The 18607-nt window shown below is 45.1% G+C and overlaps 1 protein-coding gene and 1 long non-coding RNA gene across 4 annotated transcripts in view; one reads left to right on the top strand and one right to left on the bottom strand.

Annotated features, from left to right (window-relative positions):
* LOC104863154 overlaps positions 1-11888 on the top strand; it is a 71272-nt gene extending 59384 nt beyond the window's left edge. Inside the window, exons 4-8 of one of the 2 annotated variants that reach the window (XR_004515497.1) lie at positions 6051-6288; positions 8962-9081; positions 9675-9876; positions 10470-10760; positions 11758-11888. This is a non-coding gene — a long non-coding RNA (uncharacterized LOC104863154). The remainder of the gene's footprint in view (positions 1-6050; positions 6289-8961; positions 9082-9674; positions 9877-10469; positions 10761-11757) is intronic. The other variant, XR_004515496.1, reaches the window with a different exon arrangement.
* Positions 7411-18607, bottom strand: part of Bfsp2 (beaded filament structural protein 2) — a 66211-nt gene continuing 55014 nt past the window's right edge. Inside the window, exons 5-7 of one of the 2 annotated variants that reach the window (XM_010625473.3) lie at positions 15590-15721; positions 9848-10068; positions 7411-7629 (exon numbers count right to left, since the gene is read on the bottom strand). In XM_010625473.3, coding sequence (XP_010623775.1) covers positions 7626-7629; positions 9848-10068; positions 15590-15721 — 357 coding nt within the window. In that variant the 3' untranslated portion in view covers positions 7411-7625. Of the gene's footprint in view, positions 7630-7801; positions 7837-9847; positions 10069-15589; positions 15722-18607 lie in introns of those variants that run through there. The other variant, XR_004515495.1, reaches the window with a different exon arrangement.

Below are 18607 nucleotides of genomic sequence, written 5' to 3'. Positions count from 1 at the left end.
ATACAATCACTGATGTCTGCATTCCATGGACATCGTATGTTGTGGAGTATACGGATGCTCCTTTGAGAGAGGAGACCACCCCTCCATGTGGAGTTGGGCAACTACGGGTTAATTGTGTTATTAGGCAACTGGGTTAACTAGGTAACTAATGCTCTTTGTAAAATGTACCTGAGTATCCATGACAACCTCTGTAATCTGTCACCAAGGTAATGTACGGACTCAGAAAGTCCTGCCAGACTCTTTGCCCTCCCCTCTCCATTGCTCTGCTTTGTGTAAATCCTGCTTGCTGTATTCCCAGGGAAACATCAATGGAATTAAGCCTCCTATATGTAAAATGAGGTATATGAGAAAGTGCAAACTTCTATTTGGGGCTCTCAAGACTGACAGGAGTCATCTGCTAAGCCACTGGCATCATTAAAAGATGTGTTTGCTCCTATCTGTGTGTTAAAAGAATTATCTATGCTGAGATTCTCCCTCTTTCCTGCTTCACCTTCACTTACAGTGGGGTTTTATTCTTATAAACTCATCCTAAATTGGGGATATCGCATATCAAAACCATCACCTAACCTACAGAACACCATAGCCTAGCAGTACAGTCAAATATGGGGTCCTGGCAGTTCACCCTCATGACCAGGTGACTGGCTGGGAACTGTGGGTTACATGAGAGAATATCATACTTAATGTTGCTAGTCAGGGAAAACATCGAAATTCAAAGTTCAGATTCTACTCAATTTATATTGCTTTCACACCATACTGTGAAGCTGGTAAAGTAAAAAAAAAAATTGTGAAATTAAACCATGGGATTGTCTGCACTTGGGCTGGTCGGTGTGTTTGTGGCAGAGCAGAGCAGTTCTGTGCTATAGCCAAGTGTTACAGCTCAATGTGGCAGCTCCGGGTCATGGCTCTCATTCTTTGAAGACTTGAGAATCTGATCAATAGTCAGTTGAAGAGGTGGAGATAAGCCTTTTCTTGCAACCGGGAGCCCTGGCAGGCTCAGAGGATTCTGAGCACTCTACCTGAAATGAGAGCTCCTTATATAGGAATCCACAGGCTAGGTGAGCATGCTCAGTGAAGGAAGGGGGTGGAGTTACAGAACATTCCTAAAGCAAAGGGGTGGAGTTACGAATATTCTTGCGACAGAGTGGAGTTTAACAGAACATTTCTGAAAGGTCACACAGTTCAAATAGTCACAAACCATTTTGATACATTGGACAGGAGACTAGCAACACAAATTTACAAAACATTCTGTGGGAAAAAAATGGAGGCAAGGCAAAGGCCTGTCTTACCGTACAGCACTTCTCTATCAGGTGGAGTTCAGGTAACACTGCCCCCTAGAGCTTCATGTTGTAATCTGAGGGTAATAGTCTCTTGGTTACTGATAATTTAAAACTTGGGAAATATTTGGAGACATTGAAACAGATTACTGGCCACATGCCTTTATTTGCATGAACCTGAGGAAAGAATAAGACTTCATCCTATGGGCGGGGTTCCTCTTTGACTGAGGATCTGAAATGTTTGGGAGTGGGCACTTATGAAGCCAGACCCAGGGAGGAGAAGGTCACCATGAAGGAGAGAAGAAACTGGCAGGGTGGTGTGCCAGCTGAGTGGGCCTAGCTGTGAGGTCATGCAAGCCTCTTTTGATTCAGTTCACCCTTTCCTTAGGCTATTAAGGAAAAAAGGAGGCTTTGGCCTGACACCAAAGACCTGTTATGGGAGGCTCAAGATCTCTGCTGGGAGTTGGGTGTGGTGGTGCACACCTGCAATCTCAGCACTCTGGGAGGCTAAGGCAGGAAGATCTCCAATTCAAGCCCAGCCTGGGCAGCTTATTGACTTCATGAGACCCTGTCTCAAAATAAATAAAAAAGGGCTGGGAATGTAGCTCAGTGCAAAGGCCCTGGGTTCAATCCTCAGTACTGGAAAAGAACTTCCAAAAGTAGCTTGTAAGAAACAGTACAGTGGAGTAGGAGGACTATCCAAGCACTTGGAAAGGTGATGGAATAGAATGGTGACTTTTAGGCAGGAGCCCATCTGCTAAGAATTTCAGACACAAGTGGGGAGAGGAATCCTGAAAATACGATATTGTTTCCATACACTGGTCAAACCCATTGTATAACCCACCTCTACCCAGCTCTAATTTGTACCATCCAAAATGGCAGCCACTGGCCACATGTAGCTGTTGGACTCTTAACATATGACTGTATGACTGAGGAACTGCATTTTTTTGTGGGGGGTACTGGGGATTCAACTTGCCAGGCAGGCCCTGTGCCGCTGAGTTAAATCGCCAATCCTGAGGAACTGAGTGTTAAATGTTAGTTTTCGTTGAAAATTTTAAAAACCAAAGTGGTATAAAATAGTTGAAAAATAAAGACTTGAAAAATAAAATTTGAAAAACATGAAAAGTTGTTTTTTGTATTGAAAACTCAAACGTCGACTTTCAATATCTGCAATAGCTCTGTGAATGTGTTTAGACTGAGTTAATTTGGACAGGTGTGGTTCTGAAACTAATGTGCTTTCACTTCAAAATCACATTAACTCTTCCCCAAGAATGTAAACCAGTTGTGTCAATTTGGATTGAACATCAAAATAAAACAACTTTGGGAGTTCTAAATTCAGCTATTAGAAAACTTTTAAGTGTGCTTGGAATAACTTGGGTACATAAATCTACTTTTTTAAGTATAAGTGTTATCAAATCTAAGGTACTGATCAAATAATGCTGATGATTTGGCATGTGAATTGAAATAGGCTATAAGGGTAAACATGCAAGTCAGAGTTTAAGACAGTACTCCCAAGATTCAAAATATTTCATTAATAATTTTAAAATTATATTAAGGTGGACGTGGTTACTCAAGCCTGTAATCCTAGCATTTGGAAAGCAGAGCCAAGAGAATTGTGAGTTCAAGGCCAGCCTGGACTAATACCAAGATTCTGTCTCAAAAGAAAAAAAAAAATCCAAAAACCAAACTAAATCTCACACACACACACACACACACGCACACACACCAAAAAAGAAAAACAATTTGGACATATTGACATAATTAAACATAATGTTAAGATTAGTTTCATCTGCTTATTTTTTCCCTTTTAAAAATGTGACTACTAGAAAACATAAAATTATGTACGTGGTTTGCAGTATGTTCCTAATGCAAAATGCTATGAGGTTAAAGGCAGGTCTGCTCTCTGTAGCTTTCATCTCACGGCACTTAACATGTATTGACATGTGACAGGGGTTGCATAAATATTTACTGAGGAAGAGGATTTAATCTTTGAGGGAGTTTTCCATTAAGATTAAATTCCCCCAATATGCACACCTACTATGTCACTTCCTCAGGACAATTTATTACCCTACACTGTTTCTCTCCCCTCTTTTTTTTTTTTTTTTGGTACCGGGGATTGAACTCAGGTCTTTGTGCTTGCAAGGCAGGCCACCGAACCGCTGAGCTAAATCCCCAGCCCTCTCTCTTCCCTCTTTTTTCTGGTCACCAGGAGCCACCCAGTCTATTGATTTCCTGCCTCCAATTGTTTTCCTCTGAAAGCGCCCAGAGCACCACTCATGACCATTAAGTCACAGCAAGTTGCCTTAATTATCATCAGCATTGCGACATAGTCTTTTTAGCTTAAAACTGTGAACTTCTCTGTACACTTTCCTGTCCAGAATGTCATTGAGAACTTCAGTTGCAGAAAACAAAACTGAGTACCTCTGGTATGCCTTGTCCAAAGAAATTTGGGAGTGTGTTGCTCACCCATTTGCAGGGCTCCTTCTAAAATGCCACGTGGCTCTTTTGTCCAATCCCAGGATGACACAGGAAGCCTGACTCCCTGTGGTGTGAATTACCTTGCACTTGGAGGAAGAGCAGGAGAAAAGAGACATTTCCTTTTGGGCATGACAGGGAAGATTGGATTTTCTGTCAACTCCACAGCACATCCTGTCGAGGCTGGGATCTATTCCAGCCCTTGCTCATTCTTTTGTTCAGAATAACCAGTCTATGTGATGTAATTAAGCCAGACCTTTCACATGAGAAAATAGCTTGCTTTACTTCTTCCTCCATTAGCAGATGAACTTCTAAGACATGATTGTGTTATTGTGTCAAGAGACAGTTTCTAAAGAAGAGTGGCCAAGGACACAGTCTGGGTCGCCCCTTGCCCTCCTCGTATGTTGGGATATGGAGCTACAAGTGCCAGCCAAACCCTTCATTATCACTTGAGGGCAGAGGAAGTACGGAGTAGTACTGTCTGATAACATTGAGCTGCCAGATGATTTTTAGTAGCGTTCATGCAGCATGTGGGCTATACTTATATTAAAAAATAACTCAGTGTTTTTATCTAAAATTCAAGTTAAACTGGGAATCCTGCATTTTTATTTGCTAAGTCTGGAAACTCCAAATAAAATCCTAGATTTACCCTCAAAGAGGCCACCCATCACCCTTTTTTCTCTAAACAGGTGAGATGATGTAGGGCAGTGGTGGCAACCTACAGCATGTGTGTTACTGTGCTTTTCTTTTAAGACAAAAGATGTCAATATATGAGTTGCTTTTTCTAAACTAAACCCTCAGTATTCAGGTTTAATTGCGTTGTTGGCCCTTGGCAATACATAAGTGGGTTTTGAGTTGTAGTTTGGCACTCAGTCTCTGAGTTTCACCATCACTGATTGTAGGGGGTTATAAAAGAATTTCTGTGGGGCATTTAGACAGAATTAGACCAGCATGGTGCTGAATCATCTTGCTGAAAAGCAACTAAGAGTAGATCTGGATGTGTCTGTTTCCTCCTTCCCTCCCTTCCTCCCTTCCTCTTTTGCGGTACTAGAGTTTGGACCCAGGGCCTCCTACATGGTAGACAGACAGGTGCTCCACCACCTACCAGCTACGTCCTCAGTCTGTGGATATCTATCTTCATGTCTTTGATAAGAAAATGAATTGCATGGAGTCAGGCAAACTATAATGTAGTGCTCTACCTGCTTTGCTTTATCTTTTTCTCTTTTGTTCCTTTTATATGCACATCTGGACTCCTCAGCAAGACTGTAAACCCAGGTGGGGAGGAACTTATCCTTTATTGGTGTCCTCCAAATCCAACGAAGTGTCTGGGGACTAACCTGCCAAGAAGTGCTACAGATGGCCAGGAAAATAAGATTTAAAGGCACTGGTAGAAAAGAATGTGGGATCTGAAAGCCAATGGATGTTCTTAGCAACCCGAGCTGCCTGGCCTGGAAAGAGAGCCCCACTGTGCTCAGGAGAAGCCCACCGGCAGCCCTTCTCTGGTCTACTCCAGAACAAATGCTTTGTCCTTGACACCAACACAAGGTGGCAGCCTCCCTGCCACCTGGCAGTTAACCACTGCCTCAGTATAATTGTATCAAGCTGTTGTGAGGAAGCCTGATTTAAATAAGGCCCTGGCAGAGTGGGAGCCAGCAGAGCCTTTTCATACCTGTTAATGAATCCTCGTTAGAGACAGCAAGCACCTGTGCTGGGAACTGGGAGCCCCTGTCTGCCAGGCTCTCCCTGCCAAAGGGTGATTAACTGAGTGAGTGACAGCAGCAGCAGCTCTGTGCAATTACTTGATGAGGGGACTGAGGGTGTGCGGCCCTGCGTAGCAAGCTGTGTGGGAACTCGGCAGAATGTGCGCATCCACGCGCCCCTGCTTCCAGGGCTGAGCTGGCTTCCAGGTTCCACAGCCTCAGATGGACCTCCTTTAGATAGCTGGCCTTTCCGGGAGGGGCACTCACCTTCTAGCCCTCTGGCTGGATTTAGGTTAGGGATTAGGTTTTGGTTAGGAGGCAAACAATCAATGGTGCCTCTGTACCTCCATGGCATGGGCTCCCACAGAGCTGGAGCACCGCACTTTGTCTTTTGGCAGCGTCCCTTGTACCCAGGTGGAGCAATTATGGGCAGCCCCATAGTGTGCTGCTGCAGGGAGAACAAGGCTGCTTGGCTGAAATGGAGCATTAGGGGGTGTCTTGCTTATTTCTGTGCCTCAAATAACAAACTGAATTGGTGTGCAAACTGTACATAGTTGCTCTGCCCATGTGGCTTAATAAGTGAATTCTTTTGATCCTGCAGGCCAGAAAGGAAAACCAGTTGGAGTCGTTCCAACCAGGAGACCCCTTGCTTTCCTCCTCTTTTAAACTTTCTTAAGGAAAAACAACAAGGTTTCTTTGTTTGGGTCAGCCTTGGTTATTCAGAGCCTCAGGCATGGAGGTCTTCAAATGTGCCTGTGTCCGATCTGTCCCTCTCTGGAGTCTGGATCAGCAGCTCACAAGGACAGAGACTGGCATGGATATGTCGACCTACATGACAGGTAGGTTGACAGAAACTTGAGGGAAGTACTAAGAAATTAGGCTGGGCTTTTTAAAAGTGTGTGTGTGTGTGTGTGCACGCACACAAGTAGTTTTAGAGGCACTGAGAGCCTGTGGTGAGACACAGGTGGTAGTTTCAATTTTAATCAGAAGGCAGAGTTACTGAGCCTGAGTAGGTGGCAGATGCAGGAAATATATTGGGATTGCCTGAGATTTGAAAGGGCTGGAGAAAGAATCCTGGAAGAAAATTCTGTGACTGAAAGCAGGGTGAGCATCCACTACCTAATTAGTCCTCTATAGGCTTAAAGTGAAGTTCCCTGTATGCTGATTGAGGTGCTCTGCCAACAGCAGGTGAGATGTGTGTGTCTGCACGGAAATGCACATGCGGAACATGTTCAAGAGGTCTTCGCAGGCTGGGATGTCTGTAAATATGACACAGATGTAATGCAGGCAATAAAGCATCTCCTTCCCAGCCTCTCTCCCCACCAAAAAACTGGCCCCATGTTATGCCTGCCATGAGCACAATTTTTGCCCAAGCAGTACTTGTATGATGCTAAACCCAAAAACAGTTGACCCTTGGATGACAAGGCAGATGGCATCATACTCAAAGATCCTTTCAGAGTCTTCAAGAATGGCCTGCTGGTCTGAGCAGGGGGCATGGTGGCAGAAGTATGCTTAGCATGCTTTAGGCTCAGGTTTCCATCCCTAGCACCAAACCAAATGAAGCCAAAGACAAAACAATTGGGAATGATGGCATGTGCCTGTAATCCAAGCACTCAGAAGGCTGAGGCAGGAGGACTCCTGTGAGTTCAAAGGCAGTCTGGAGTACATAGTATGACCCTGTCTCAAAAAAATCAAACCAAATAAACAAACAACGGCAACAAAATAAACAACCAAGAGCTTCCTAGAGCAAAGGCCAGGCAGAGTGATATCAAACTCCACCTGACAGAGAGTTAAACGAGGTGGGCAGACTGGTAGTATGACCCTGTCTCAAAAAAATCAAACCAAATAAACAAACAACGGCAACAAAATAAACAACCGAGAGCTTCCTAGAGCAAAGGCCAGGCAGAGTGATATCAAACTCCACCTGACAGAGTTAAACGAGGTGGGCAGACTGTGAGCTGCACACAAAACATTTATTTGGATAGGGGCCAATGGAGGTTGCTCATGTTACAGATTGCGTAAATGAAGGCAAAAGACCCTCTCCACCTCTAGGAAGCTTTTCCACCCCAATGGGACCAGCTGAGGAATCCAGCAGGGATTGAAGCTCTTCATGCAGTGTTACGGTCAGTTGGTGAAGAAGGCTGTGTTTTCTTTGAGAAAAGAGGAAATTTCTTCATTAGCTGGAAAGAAGCACATGTGAATCAGAAGCAATACGTGAGGAAAATCAGTAAAAATATCATTAACAGGATTTCTAGAAAGGCAGATGTCTTATGATAAAGAAGGTGGCCTTAGGAACAAGACAGTTTTGGATTTTAAATCCCCAAAGCAGGAGCCAGGTGTGGTGGTGCATACCTGTAATCCCAGTACTCTAGGAGGCTGAGGTTGAAGGATCACAAGTTGAAGCCCAGCCTGGGCAATTTAGTAATTTATGGAGGCACTGTCTCAAAACAACAAAAAAAAAAGTTTTTAAAAAGGCCTGGGGATGTAGCTTAGCATGGAGGCCCTGAGCTCAATCTTAGTAACACACACACACACACACGCATGCACGCACGCACAAAGAAGAAAAAGGCAGTAGCAAGGATTTTCCCATGGTTATTAGCTCCTTGAGACTAAAGAGCTGCAGTTATTACCTTCTTAGCTGTGTGGTCTTGGACAAATGACTTAAACTGAGACTGTTTCCTGTCTGTGCAAGGGGTGTGGCTGGGGTGAGGGTGAAAGCAAGCAGGAGGCAGGATTGCACACTCACTAAGCACAGTAATTACCTAACTCTCTACTCTTCCTGTTTGTTTAAAGTGACTTTTGCATATTTACTCAGATGTTCATAGACATCTGAAAGAATGAGCTTTGTTAGGAACATCTGGCTTTCATAAGCAACAGAAAGCAATTCAATAAAAAGACAGTTGGAAAGAAGCTGGATGACATGTTTTTCACTTGAAAGAAGGCGGGGAGATGTTTCCCTGTGGCTCTCTTGCCTTTCTTCCTTCCGGAGAAAGACGTTATACTCACAGCCTGAGACGTGAGCTCCAGGCCCCACTCTCTTCCTCCAAGTGTGATGGTGGACAAATCCTTCCCAACTGAATCATCTCTGGAGTCACGAGGGGTTGGCCTATGTGATCTTAAGTTGTCTCCTAGACCTGCTACCCTGTTCCTTATTCCATGCATGTTGATACAGAACTATGATAAAAATAAAGGCATGAATTTATGGAAAGAGTTTGCAAGGAAGCTAAGCCCCAAGGCTGATGCAGATGGCTCTGAATCCCCATCTATTAAAAAAGACTGAATGTATGTGCACATATATTCCTATGTGTGTACATGTGTGCATTTGCATATGATTATGGCTGGCTGACTGTCCAAGCCTTTCCCTGCCTCCACTATGAAATCTGGACTAGCCAAACAGCTGCGTTCCCAGCAGGTTCTGGTGAATGAGATACAAGAGAAAGTTCTTTCTTTCACCGATTAAAGAAGAATCACTCAGCCTTTTTGCCACCGACTCTTCTCTCCCTCTTCTTTAGGCCATGAAGATGTGATATCTGGAGCTACAGCAGGCATTTGACAACCACAGGTGACGAAGCAGACAAAAAGCCAACATGTTGTATGTTAGGAAGATGAAAAGAACGCGAATCTTTAATGAGGTCACTAGATCACCTATTTTTTCTTTCTTTCTGTTTTGGTACTGGGGATTGAAATCAGGACCTTGTGCTTGCAGGGCAGGCAGTGACACCACTGAGCTAAATCCCTGGCCCCAATCACCTATGTTTGAGACCCTGAAATAAATATGGTTTATGGTTATGCTCAGAGTGCTCTGTAGAAACAGCAGTGTAGGCATCACCAGAGAGATAGTCTTGTGTCCCACCTGAGACCTTCTGAAGCAGAATCTGCATTTACAACAAATACACGCCCAAGAAACAAATGAACTAACCTGCCCTGTTGTCTGAGGTGCATATTGAAGTTTGAGGTTTATGGAACCACTAATTAGGTCCTATTTATGCAGCTGAAGCACTGTGACAGCTATCATGTACGTCTTACGTATGTATATGTGTTATATGCATACACACATGTCCACGTCCACACTGTACACCTATGTGTATGTGGGTAAATATGTATCATCTGTATATGGGTAGAAAAATCCCCAGGTCCTAGCTGGGCAGTGGGAATGAATGTAGAGGGGTGGGGTGGGGGAGGAGTGCTCTGGAGTGATCTCTCTTTCCCTCCCCTTTTTCCATAGCTGGAGATTTAACCAGGGCCTCGCTCAAGCTAGGCAAGAGTTCAGGCTCCTAGCCACGCCACCAGCCCTCCTTTTCATCTTAATGACTTCTGTACTGTTTGAAGAGAAATAATTTATCGACCTTCACAATCAAAGACCCTCTCTGTAACTGCCGACGGAGGGGCGGAGCCTACCCGCTGTCTGCCCGGTCCAGCAGCGCCAGGTAGGACCCCACGTCCTTCTGCAGCTGGGCCCTGCGAGCCAGGAGGCGCGCACGCTGGCGCTGCTGCTCCTCTGCCTCCCCGCGGACCTCACTGAGCTCTGCCTCCAGCCGGCCCACCACAGCGCCCAGGTTCTGCAGCTCCATGTCGTGCCAATGCTTTGCGTCTTGCAGCGAGTTCTCCAGGCCTCGTTTCTGCAAGAGAGCAAACTAGTTCACCCAGGGCCCACGGGCCGGCCCTCCAGGGCGAGGTGCGCAGAGCTGGAGCGGCAATTTCTGACAAGATCTTAATAGCTTTTGTGTACTGGTGAGGGTCAGGGCTGCAGGGCTCCTTGGAAAAATAAGGGTCTCTCCCCAGAAGGGAGTGTGGGGTTGGGCGAAGGCAGAGAGGGAGAGAGAGAGAGAAGATGAAGACAGAAAAGAGGAGAGAGAAGAGCCAAAAAAGCAGAAGTAAGGAGACGGGGGAGGAAGAGAAGTTTTTAGGCCTTTTTCCGCTCTGCTCCGCTGTGAACTGCCTCAGGGGCCTCTTCTCAGGATCCTCCCCCGCTGGAGACCTTTGCCCCTCCATTGCTGAAATCCCATCTATCTTTATTTAGGCTAAACACCAGACTCCAGACTCCAACAGAAATCACCGTAGTTGGCATGGAGACCGCTGGCCCTTACAAGCTCAGCTCTTTAGAGCGTTTTAGGAGCACGTCTTAGCTAGGCCCTCTTCCTCTGCTCCTTCCTGGTGGATCCCCCACTGCCCACCCAGAGCCTACTGCTCTCCCTCGGAGCATTGCCCCTGGACGCACCTGCTGGGTCTCCAGCTCCCTCAGGATTCTAAAGTCTTCTAGGCTGGTGGTGACTCCTGCACTGCTGCCTCCGGCTCGGCCGCCTCCCACAAGGTAGGAACCGACAAACTCAAACCAAAGTGTCTAAAAGGCAGCTACTGCCCTCCTTCTGAGCCAGCTCTCCCCTCCTAGACTATGTTTTACCTGGTAAACGTACTGAGGTACAAACTGGGGAAGGATTGTCCTTGGTCTTCCTTCCCTCCCAAACACTATCCTCACTCTCTGCGTTTCTGAGTCCTGCCGCTTGTATCTCCTGTGAAGTCTTCATTTTCATGGCCTCCTCTCTTGACACAGTGGCACAGGCTGGGATACTTAGCACCTTTCACCTGGAGTCAGCTCAGTGGCCTCTTAGTTCATCTCCCTGCTTGTGGTTCTCGCTCTTCCCACACCCCACCCGACCACCCCAGTGTCTTGTCCAAAGTCTAAACCTGGTCCTGTCTCCTCTGCTTAGAGTTCATCAGTAGCTCCCAGGGACCCTAGCACGGCACACAGCTTCACTCTCACCCTACAGCAGAGCCCTCAGTGCTTCCAGTCTTGGAGTTTATTGGGCTCATGCTGTTCCCTACCCAGGCACCACCTGTAATCCTTCTCCCTCCCTTCCAGCATATTCACCTGGCTCGCTCTTACTCATTCCTGGATCCAAGCTCAGGGACCACCTCCCCCAGGCAGCTTTCCTTTACACACCTCCACCCTACTACCCCAGTGAGCTACGCTTGCTTAGGGCCATGTAGGGAACAAGTCTCTGTAAGCTTAGTACACAAGAAAGAGGACCTGTACAGAATAGGTGGTCTGGTATACCTAGGTTGCCCAGGATGAAGATGTTATGTATAGTTACATTTATTGCCCTTTCACCCCATTAACCTGGAAACCTTTTTCTTCTCCTCTTTCCATATACTCTGCCCTGAAAATGACAGTTGGTTAACAAATACCTTTAAAGACCTATGTGCCTCCATGTTTAATATTTTTACATAGTTTAAACTATGGTAGACTTATATAGTTTAATGTCTGACTTTTTAATATACCATACAGACATAAAAATCTTTTTTCTCAGTTGGATTCTGGTGGAACAAATTTCCATGTCCTGCCCTCCAGAAGAGTTTTTCAAGTCCTTGTGACCACCGTGGCTGACGTGGAGGATTCTTGGTCACAGAGCCATCTTGAATCACGGTAGTTTTGAAGCAGAGGTCATTATATTATCTTACTTAAATCTTCTAATTCCATAGTATATGAGAATGTTGAGTCAGACTCCTAGTGTAGACCATTTTAGGAGGAAAAATATGAAAATTGTTACAAAATAAATCTAGATCAGTAAATGGTCCAGGATTATTGTTTGACTGTGGGATCTGCAAACTCCTCTATAACAGTGAGGATGCAGACTTTGAGAATCATTTGTTTCGATCCCCTTGGGTCTTCTCCCTTTGTATAGGAGGTTGCTTGATTTGTGAGTAGTTGTTGATGTTGGAGTTATAACACCTGTATTTGTAAAAACTTCACAGAATTATGGTTGGATCTTCTGTCTGTGGCTTTTGCTCCATACTCGAGGTGAGTGCTCCTTGCAGCCTGAGGATTTTCCTTGGTGACTTAGGATACACTGCCCAGCGGGGTACTCATGGGAACTCCTGTCAGAGGAGACACATCCCACCCTTAGAATCCACATCTAACTTCCTAAGTCCCCAGTGTTCTGGCAGAAAAAAAGGATGCCTGGTTACCTAGAGATGTTTGAGATTGAGTAACTGGTCAGGCTACTGCTGCAGCTCTCAAAATCCTGGCCCTTGTTACATAGGCAGCACCAGCAACAAACTGAGGTGACAGGAACCCACTTACTCCCCAGGTCTCTGGAGACTTGAAGGGGCTTTCTTGAATTGCTAAGCCCTCTAGAATGTAAAATATTGACTTTCTGAGACTTCTGGACTCAAATTCTACTTCTGATTTGATAACTAAACACAAAATTCAATAGTCTTCAAGTACCCTATTGGTGCTTCCAAGATAAATAGCACCACAATGGCAAAGGGGGCTAAAAATTTTGTCAGATTGACTGTGGGAGGCTTGCATGAGCTGTGGGGGCCTTGTGGGTGCACATCTTGCTCTGAGGACCCCAGAGATGCACTATACCAAGGATGTTACTTATTCTGGCTTGGTCTGTGCTCCTCATCTTGACTGCCAGGGCCAGGAACTGGGGCTTAGTGGAAACTGCAGGGGAGCCTAACCCCTTCTGAGTCATGAGCACAACCAGAATACCACTGCTCTCATATTTTGGTTGGGTAGATGAGTTCATTTTTCATTTGTCCCAACAGTGAGGGTTTAAGCAAGGTGACCAGATGGCTGATAATGCCAACTTGGGGTTAGTGAGCTAGTGATTAAATTTTATATAATAAATAATAATAGATGATATTATTGCTCACTCTGTGGCAGGAACAGTGCTAAGGGCTTGACATACATTACCCAATTGACCCTTCCTTCCAGGGACTTTATGAGGTAAACTCTATTCTGCTCTTATGGTAGATTACATTCCAAATTTCAGTTTCCAGCTGAAACACTTATCAACACATGCTCTTTCTCAATGTGACCTTGCCACTGTTCCATCAGGAGAGAGGATTTACTTTCCTTCCCGTTGAATCTGGCTGGTCTTGTGATTGATTGGACCGAGAGACTGAGGTGTAAGTGGCATTCAGGGACTTCCAGGCCCATTTGTTAAGACGCCTGGTTTTACAGCTTCTGTGCTCAGTCTCTGAGGGAAGCCAGATGCCATGTCAGAAGCCCCATACTATGAGACCCCCTCAAAATGTGGGAATCCCAACTGGCTATGTGGAGAGGTCACACGGTGTCAAAAACAGGCACCACACATACGAGTTAAGGAAGCCGTTGTTGGGTGTCCTGGCCCCAGGAGACATTGTGCAGAACAGGAGAAGAGCTGTCCTCACTGAACTCTGCCTGTATCATAGAATGAGGGAACAGATGACCCACTGTTGTTTTAAATCACTGACACAGCAGACAGATATGGAAACCCAAATAGGTCCTTCGCTGGGGCAAGTGAGAAAATGAAAGCTTAGAGGAATGCCATAGCCAAGAGAGCAAGAGTCAGATGTAGGTTTTGAGGTGGGTGGAGCCCTTCTAGAGCCCTGTGCTCAACTCTGCTCATCTCTAGTTGCCCCTCTCCTCTGCACCCACCATGAAGTTGGCCTTGTGACTCGCACAGTGCAGTGGTCTCCCCACCTGCCACCTGCTTGCAGGCAGAACCATCCTGTTCCTATAGTTAAATCTACTCCTTCACTGATGTCACATGGACTCATGGGGGTCAGAGGCTATGTTTAATTACTCTTATGTCCCAAAGCATTTGGCACAGTTCTTGGAACACAGTAAGTTCTTCAGAGTGATGCAGTGGGGTAAGAACAACATGCTTTCATGCATTCTCTTATCAGACCTTCATAGACACACTGAGGCATGGGGTGGACTCTGACTGTCAACCCCATTTTGCAGAAGAGGAAAATGTGGTTCAGAGATTGTTCCATTTACACAGGTCATAAGTCTTCGGACTCTATTACTCTTGTTTTTCTAAGTCTTCAGATCCTTTCCTCATGCCCCCTTGCACTGGCCCAGAGCCTATCATCAGCCTCAGTGAACTCCAGATCTCAGTTGCACAAGCATCATACCAGTGAACCCTTTCACACAACTCTGCTGTGCACCAACAGTGCTCGTGGTTAGAACAGTAGAAGTGACTTCCTTAGAGGAGACCCTAGGAGGAGCAGTGCCTCATATCTACCTAACAGAATTAGTCCATGCCAGAGAACAGAGGGTGGTTGGCTGTATAATCATTTGGTTGTCCCTTGGATCAGCTTCAGCTTCAGAACCCTGTGGGTACTCACTCTGGATGCCCAAGTCCCTTACAGAAAAGGGTGTAGTATTTACATATAACCTATGCAATACTCCTATATAGCTCTTGTAAATCTCTTTAAACAGTCTATACAGTGTGGATACCCAATGCAATGTAAATGCCATATAAACAGTTGTATTGTGCGCCGGGGATTTGGCTCAGTGGTTCTGCTGCCTGCCTTGCAAGCAGAAGGGCCAGAGTTCGATCCCTGGTACCAAAAAAAACCAAAACAAAACAAAAAACACAACAACAAAAAACAAAACAGTTGTATTGTTAGGGAATAACAATAAAAAACTGTACATGTTTAGTACAGATGTAATTTTTTTCTCAAGTATTTTCAATCCAAATTTGGTCAAATCCATAGATGTGGAACCCATGCCTGCACAGAGCTGACTGTAATTACTTTAACTAGTAATGATTAGTAACTTCAAGAGACATGCCTGCAAACCATAGTGAGTATGAGGAGCTTACTAATGGGTTAGATGGGGTTCTCCCCAAGCAGAGCCTCAGACAAGGATCCTGGAACTTGTAAATAATTAAGAGATTTTTCTCAGAAAAAAAGAGGACAGAATCAAGGAAGGTGGTAAGCAAGGATGTGTTCTCAGCTGGAACCAGGCTACAGCTTTGGAGAGTGAATTGCTTGCTTTGAAGCAGCTCCCTGTCAATCAGTCACAGCTTGAGGGCTGCAGAGAGAAGGAGCCTGACTTCAGGGCCCAGGAGGCCTCTGTAGGGCTAAGGATAATTCTGGGTAAGTGGGGCTAAAAAGGGGGCAGCTGTGGGTGTCAGCAGCCAACGTTCCAGTGGTGGCTGGCAGGGGATATTTTGGTAGGCCCTACAGTGCCTACTACACTTGTTCTGACCCAGTACTTCATGCTCCTCCAGAGTCTTTAGCCATGTCGGGCCCCCAAATCATAGCCTGCGGAATGGGGATCCTCTGAAAACTATAACTCGTATGAATTTGACAGTTTGGAGTTAGAATTAATACAAGAAATACCAGGGCTGGCCCACTCACCAGAGCCCGTAGGGATTCCGTCTCAGCCTGGAGGCTCTGGACTTGGCACGAAGTGTTGTGTAACTCTATTCTGAGGGCTGCAGCCAGCTTCTCTTCCTGGGTCTGGGACACGCGGGCCACCTCTGAGTCCTGCTGTGGAAAGTCAGGTCTCAGGGTGAGCAGGGATGAGTCCAGGGCCTGAACCCCATCCTTTCTTCTCACCCTTTCTAATCTACTGCCAGAGGAAATTTATCTGTCAGATTAAAAAGCCTCTCTTTTCTATAGGCCCACTCACCAATTTGCACTCAAAAAGTTACTTATTTTGAACATGCAATGCTTGCAGACAGAATAACATTCAAAACATTTCCTGAGGACTATAGAGTAGGAAATGTCCTTTCCCTCCTGTGTGCTAATAAAACAGTTTTCCTGTTTCCAGTTTCTTATACTTCTGTCCAGAAATACCTCAGGTAGAATCCTGTGTCGATTAGTAATGGGGGCACGTTCTGAGAAATGTGATTTTAGGCTATTTAGTTGCTGTGTGAACAGCACAGTGTGAGCTTGTTCAAGCGAAGATGGCTAAGGTGTTGCTAAGTGACAAAATCTGATAGACTACACTCCATATTCAGGCCATCATTTAACAATACATGATGTGGTACATAGCTGTATTAATACATAAGTATCGCTGTTGGGAGCCATGCTACATAATTTTGGGGAAAATCATTTCATAATTTAATTATAATTAAGGGTGTCTGAGGCCTAGTCTTCTTGCCTGCAGGCCAGTTATGGCATGCAGAAACCTAACTTGTTTTGCCTCCAGCCACAGTTGAGACCTTAATGGTCCCGTGATACTTGTGATGCTCAAGGGCACAATTACATCAGGTGAAGACATTCTGATTCTTTGAGAACCAAGTAGTAATAAAGATAAGGAGAAAGGACTCATCTGGGGCGAGACAGATTAAGTTTAACTCATCCCACCTACTATTGTAAGAATGGTTTTGCTCAGCTCACCCATCCATATCAGCATAAGATCCTCATCAACCCTAAGATCCCCTTCAGAACAAGGTCCGCATCAATTTAGGATTATCACCGCCCTCTGAGTCATCTGATACTCCCTCCGGTTATTGTATGACCCCAATACATAGCGGCAAACTCGGAGTGTCTTTGTCTTTGCCTGCTCTGAGGTACTCACCTGCTGGCCCACCACGTACTTTGAAATTACGTAAGTCTCTCTTTCTTTCCTTAGCCTTCACCATCCCCTTTTCTAGGCAGTTGGAGGATTGATCACCCGATATGTCACCCCTCCCTTGCTTTATTATAATATGTCTTAGTGATTATTCTATACCAATGTATAACAATTGATGACATTCTTTTCTTTTCTTTTTCTTTTTTGAGACAGGATCTCACTATGTAGTTGAGACTGACCTGGAACTCACTATGTAGCTCAGGCTGGTCTCAAACTCACAGAGATTCTCCTGCCTCAGCCTCCCAAGTGCTGGGATTACAGGCTTGTGCCACCATGCCCGGCCGATGACATTATTTTCAATGGCTGCATTACATTGCCTAGCTTGGAAGTATACAATGTATTTGGAAGGCCCTGTTGATGGACACTTAGGTTGTTTCTAGACTTTTCTTATTATAAATGATGTGCAGGGAATGACCTTGCATCCCTCATTTCTTGCTCAAGGGTGTGCTTCTGAGAGCTATTTCCTGTAGTGCACCTGTCAATTTCAGAGGTAAATATTTATGAACTTGGTGAATGTTTCCAGATTGTCCTTAAGGGAACTTGTAACACCTGAAGCACTGAAAGATAGCACCCACTGCTCCACATCATCCTCAAACAAGGATTGAAGTTAGTCTGATGGTTCCCATTTCCTTGTAAAAACCAATGTAGCTGAACTTGTGAAAGTCTATGTTTTGAACCTTATCTCCAGAGCAAGAGGGACAGATTCTGATTCTATGCAGAAATTTAGGGGAGCAGGTTCTCTTTGCCAGGAAAAGGTGAAAAATGAGGGATCACCCTAATTTCTTTCATACAGTCTGATGGAATGTTTCCAATGGTATAGGAGGAAAAAGACCTGTTTTCTCTCCTAGGTTACTGGTTTTCTGCAATTATCTTTTTTTTTTTTTTTTTTTTTTTAATTTTTTTTTTTTTTTTTTTTTTTTTTTTTTGCCACATATGAATACCAATTTATAGAAGAATGCAAAAATAGTGCAATCTCACTGACCAACTAAGAACCCGCAAGTCAAGAAGGTTATATCTCGGTCATAGTATTGTCAGTTCTTGTTCTTTGAAGGCTGCACATAGCTCCACAGAATGACCGCTAGACTTGGGAGTGGCTGCAGGAGAGCAGAAGCGGGGCCCTGCTCTGACTGGGCCAGCATTCACCTCCCAGAGGCTCAGCCCGGCCCACAGGACAGTCCCGGCCCACAGTGAGTAGAGACTGGTGATCACAGGATGACTACCTTCCCAGCCACTGTGTGGGGGAAAGCCCACAATGTGGAAGCTTTTAGAAGCTTAAAATCATGAACACATTGCCTATATAAATTTTTATATGTTAAAAAAAATAACAGTAGTCAACAAATGAGTTTGTAAAAGCACTAGGAGTTGGATGCTACCCACACAGTCAGCATATATTAGGCATTTACTCTGATCCAAGCACCATGTTAAGAGCTTTAAGTCTGTTTTCTCCTTTAATCTTTATAACAAATGAAGCAAATGTCATCATTATCCTTGCTCTACATGAGGAGACTGCAGCGCAGAGATTGAGGGATTTGCGGAAGACCATGGGGCTGGGGCTGGGGCTGGGATGAATGCCCAGCAGCAGACCCAGAGCTGCACTCTGAGCTGGGGCACAATGTGGCCACCTCCGCCAACCCACCCATTTAAGACTCTTGAAGTTGGGGTGTCTTCTCCTAAAGTTAGGTGGATCACTTTGTTCTCAGGCATTAATGTGCATCGGCATTATTTTACATGTGGCTCTTGTGAAAAGTGCAGGCTCTGATGTTGGGCATCCTGAGAGGGGCCCAGGAATCTGCATT

Source organism: Fukomys damarensis, unplaced genomic scaffold (genome assembly GCF_012274545.1).
Source record: "Fukomys damarensis isolate Sample0158 unplaced genomic scaffold, DMR_v1.0_HiC HiC_scaffold_37, whole genome shotgun sequence".
Classification (NCBI taxonomy): Eukaryota; Metazoa; Chordata; class Mammalia; order Rodentia; family Bathyergidae; genus Fukomys; species Fukomys damarensis.
Note: the sequence above shows the minus strand (reverse complement) of the source record. Positions and strands in the feature narration are given on the sequence as shown.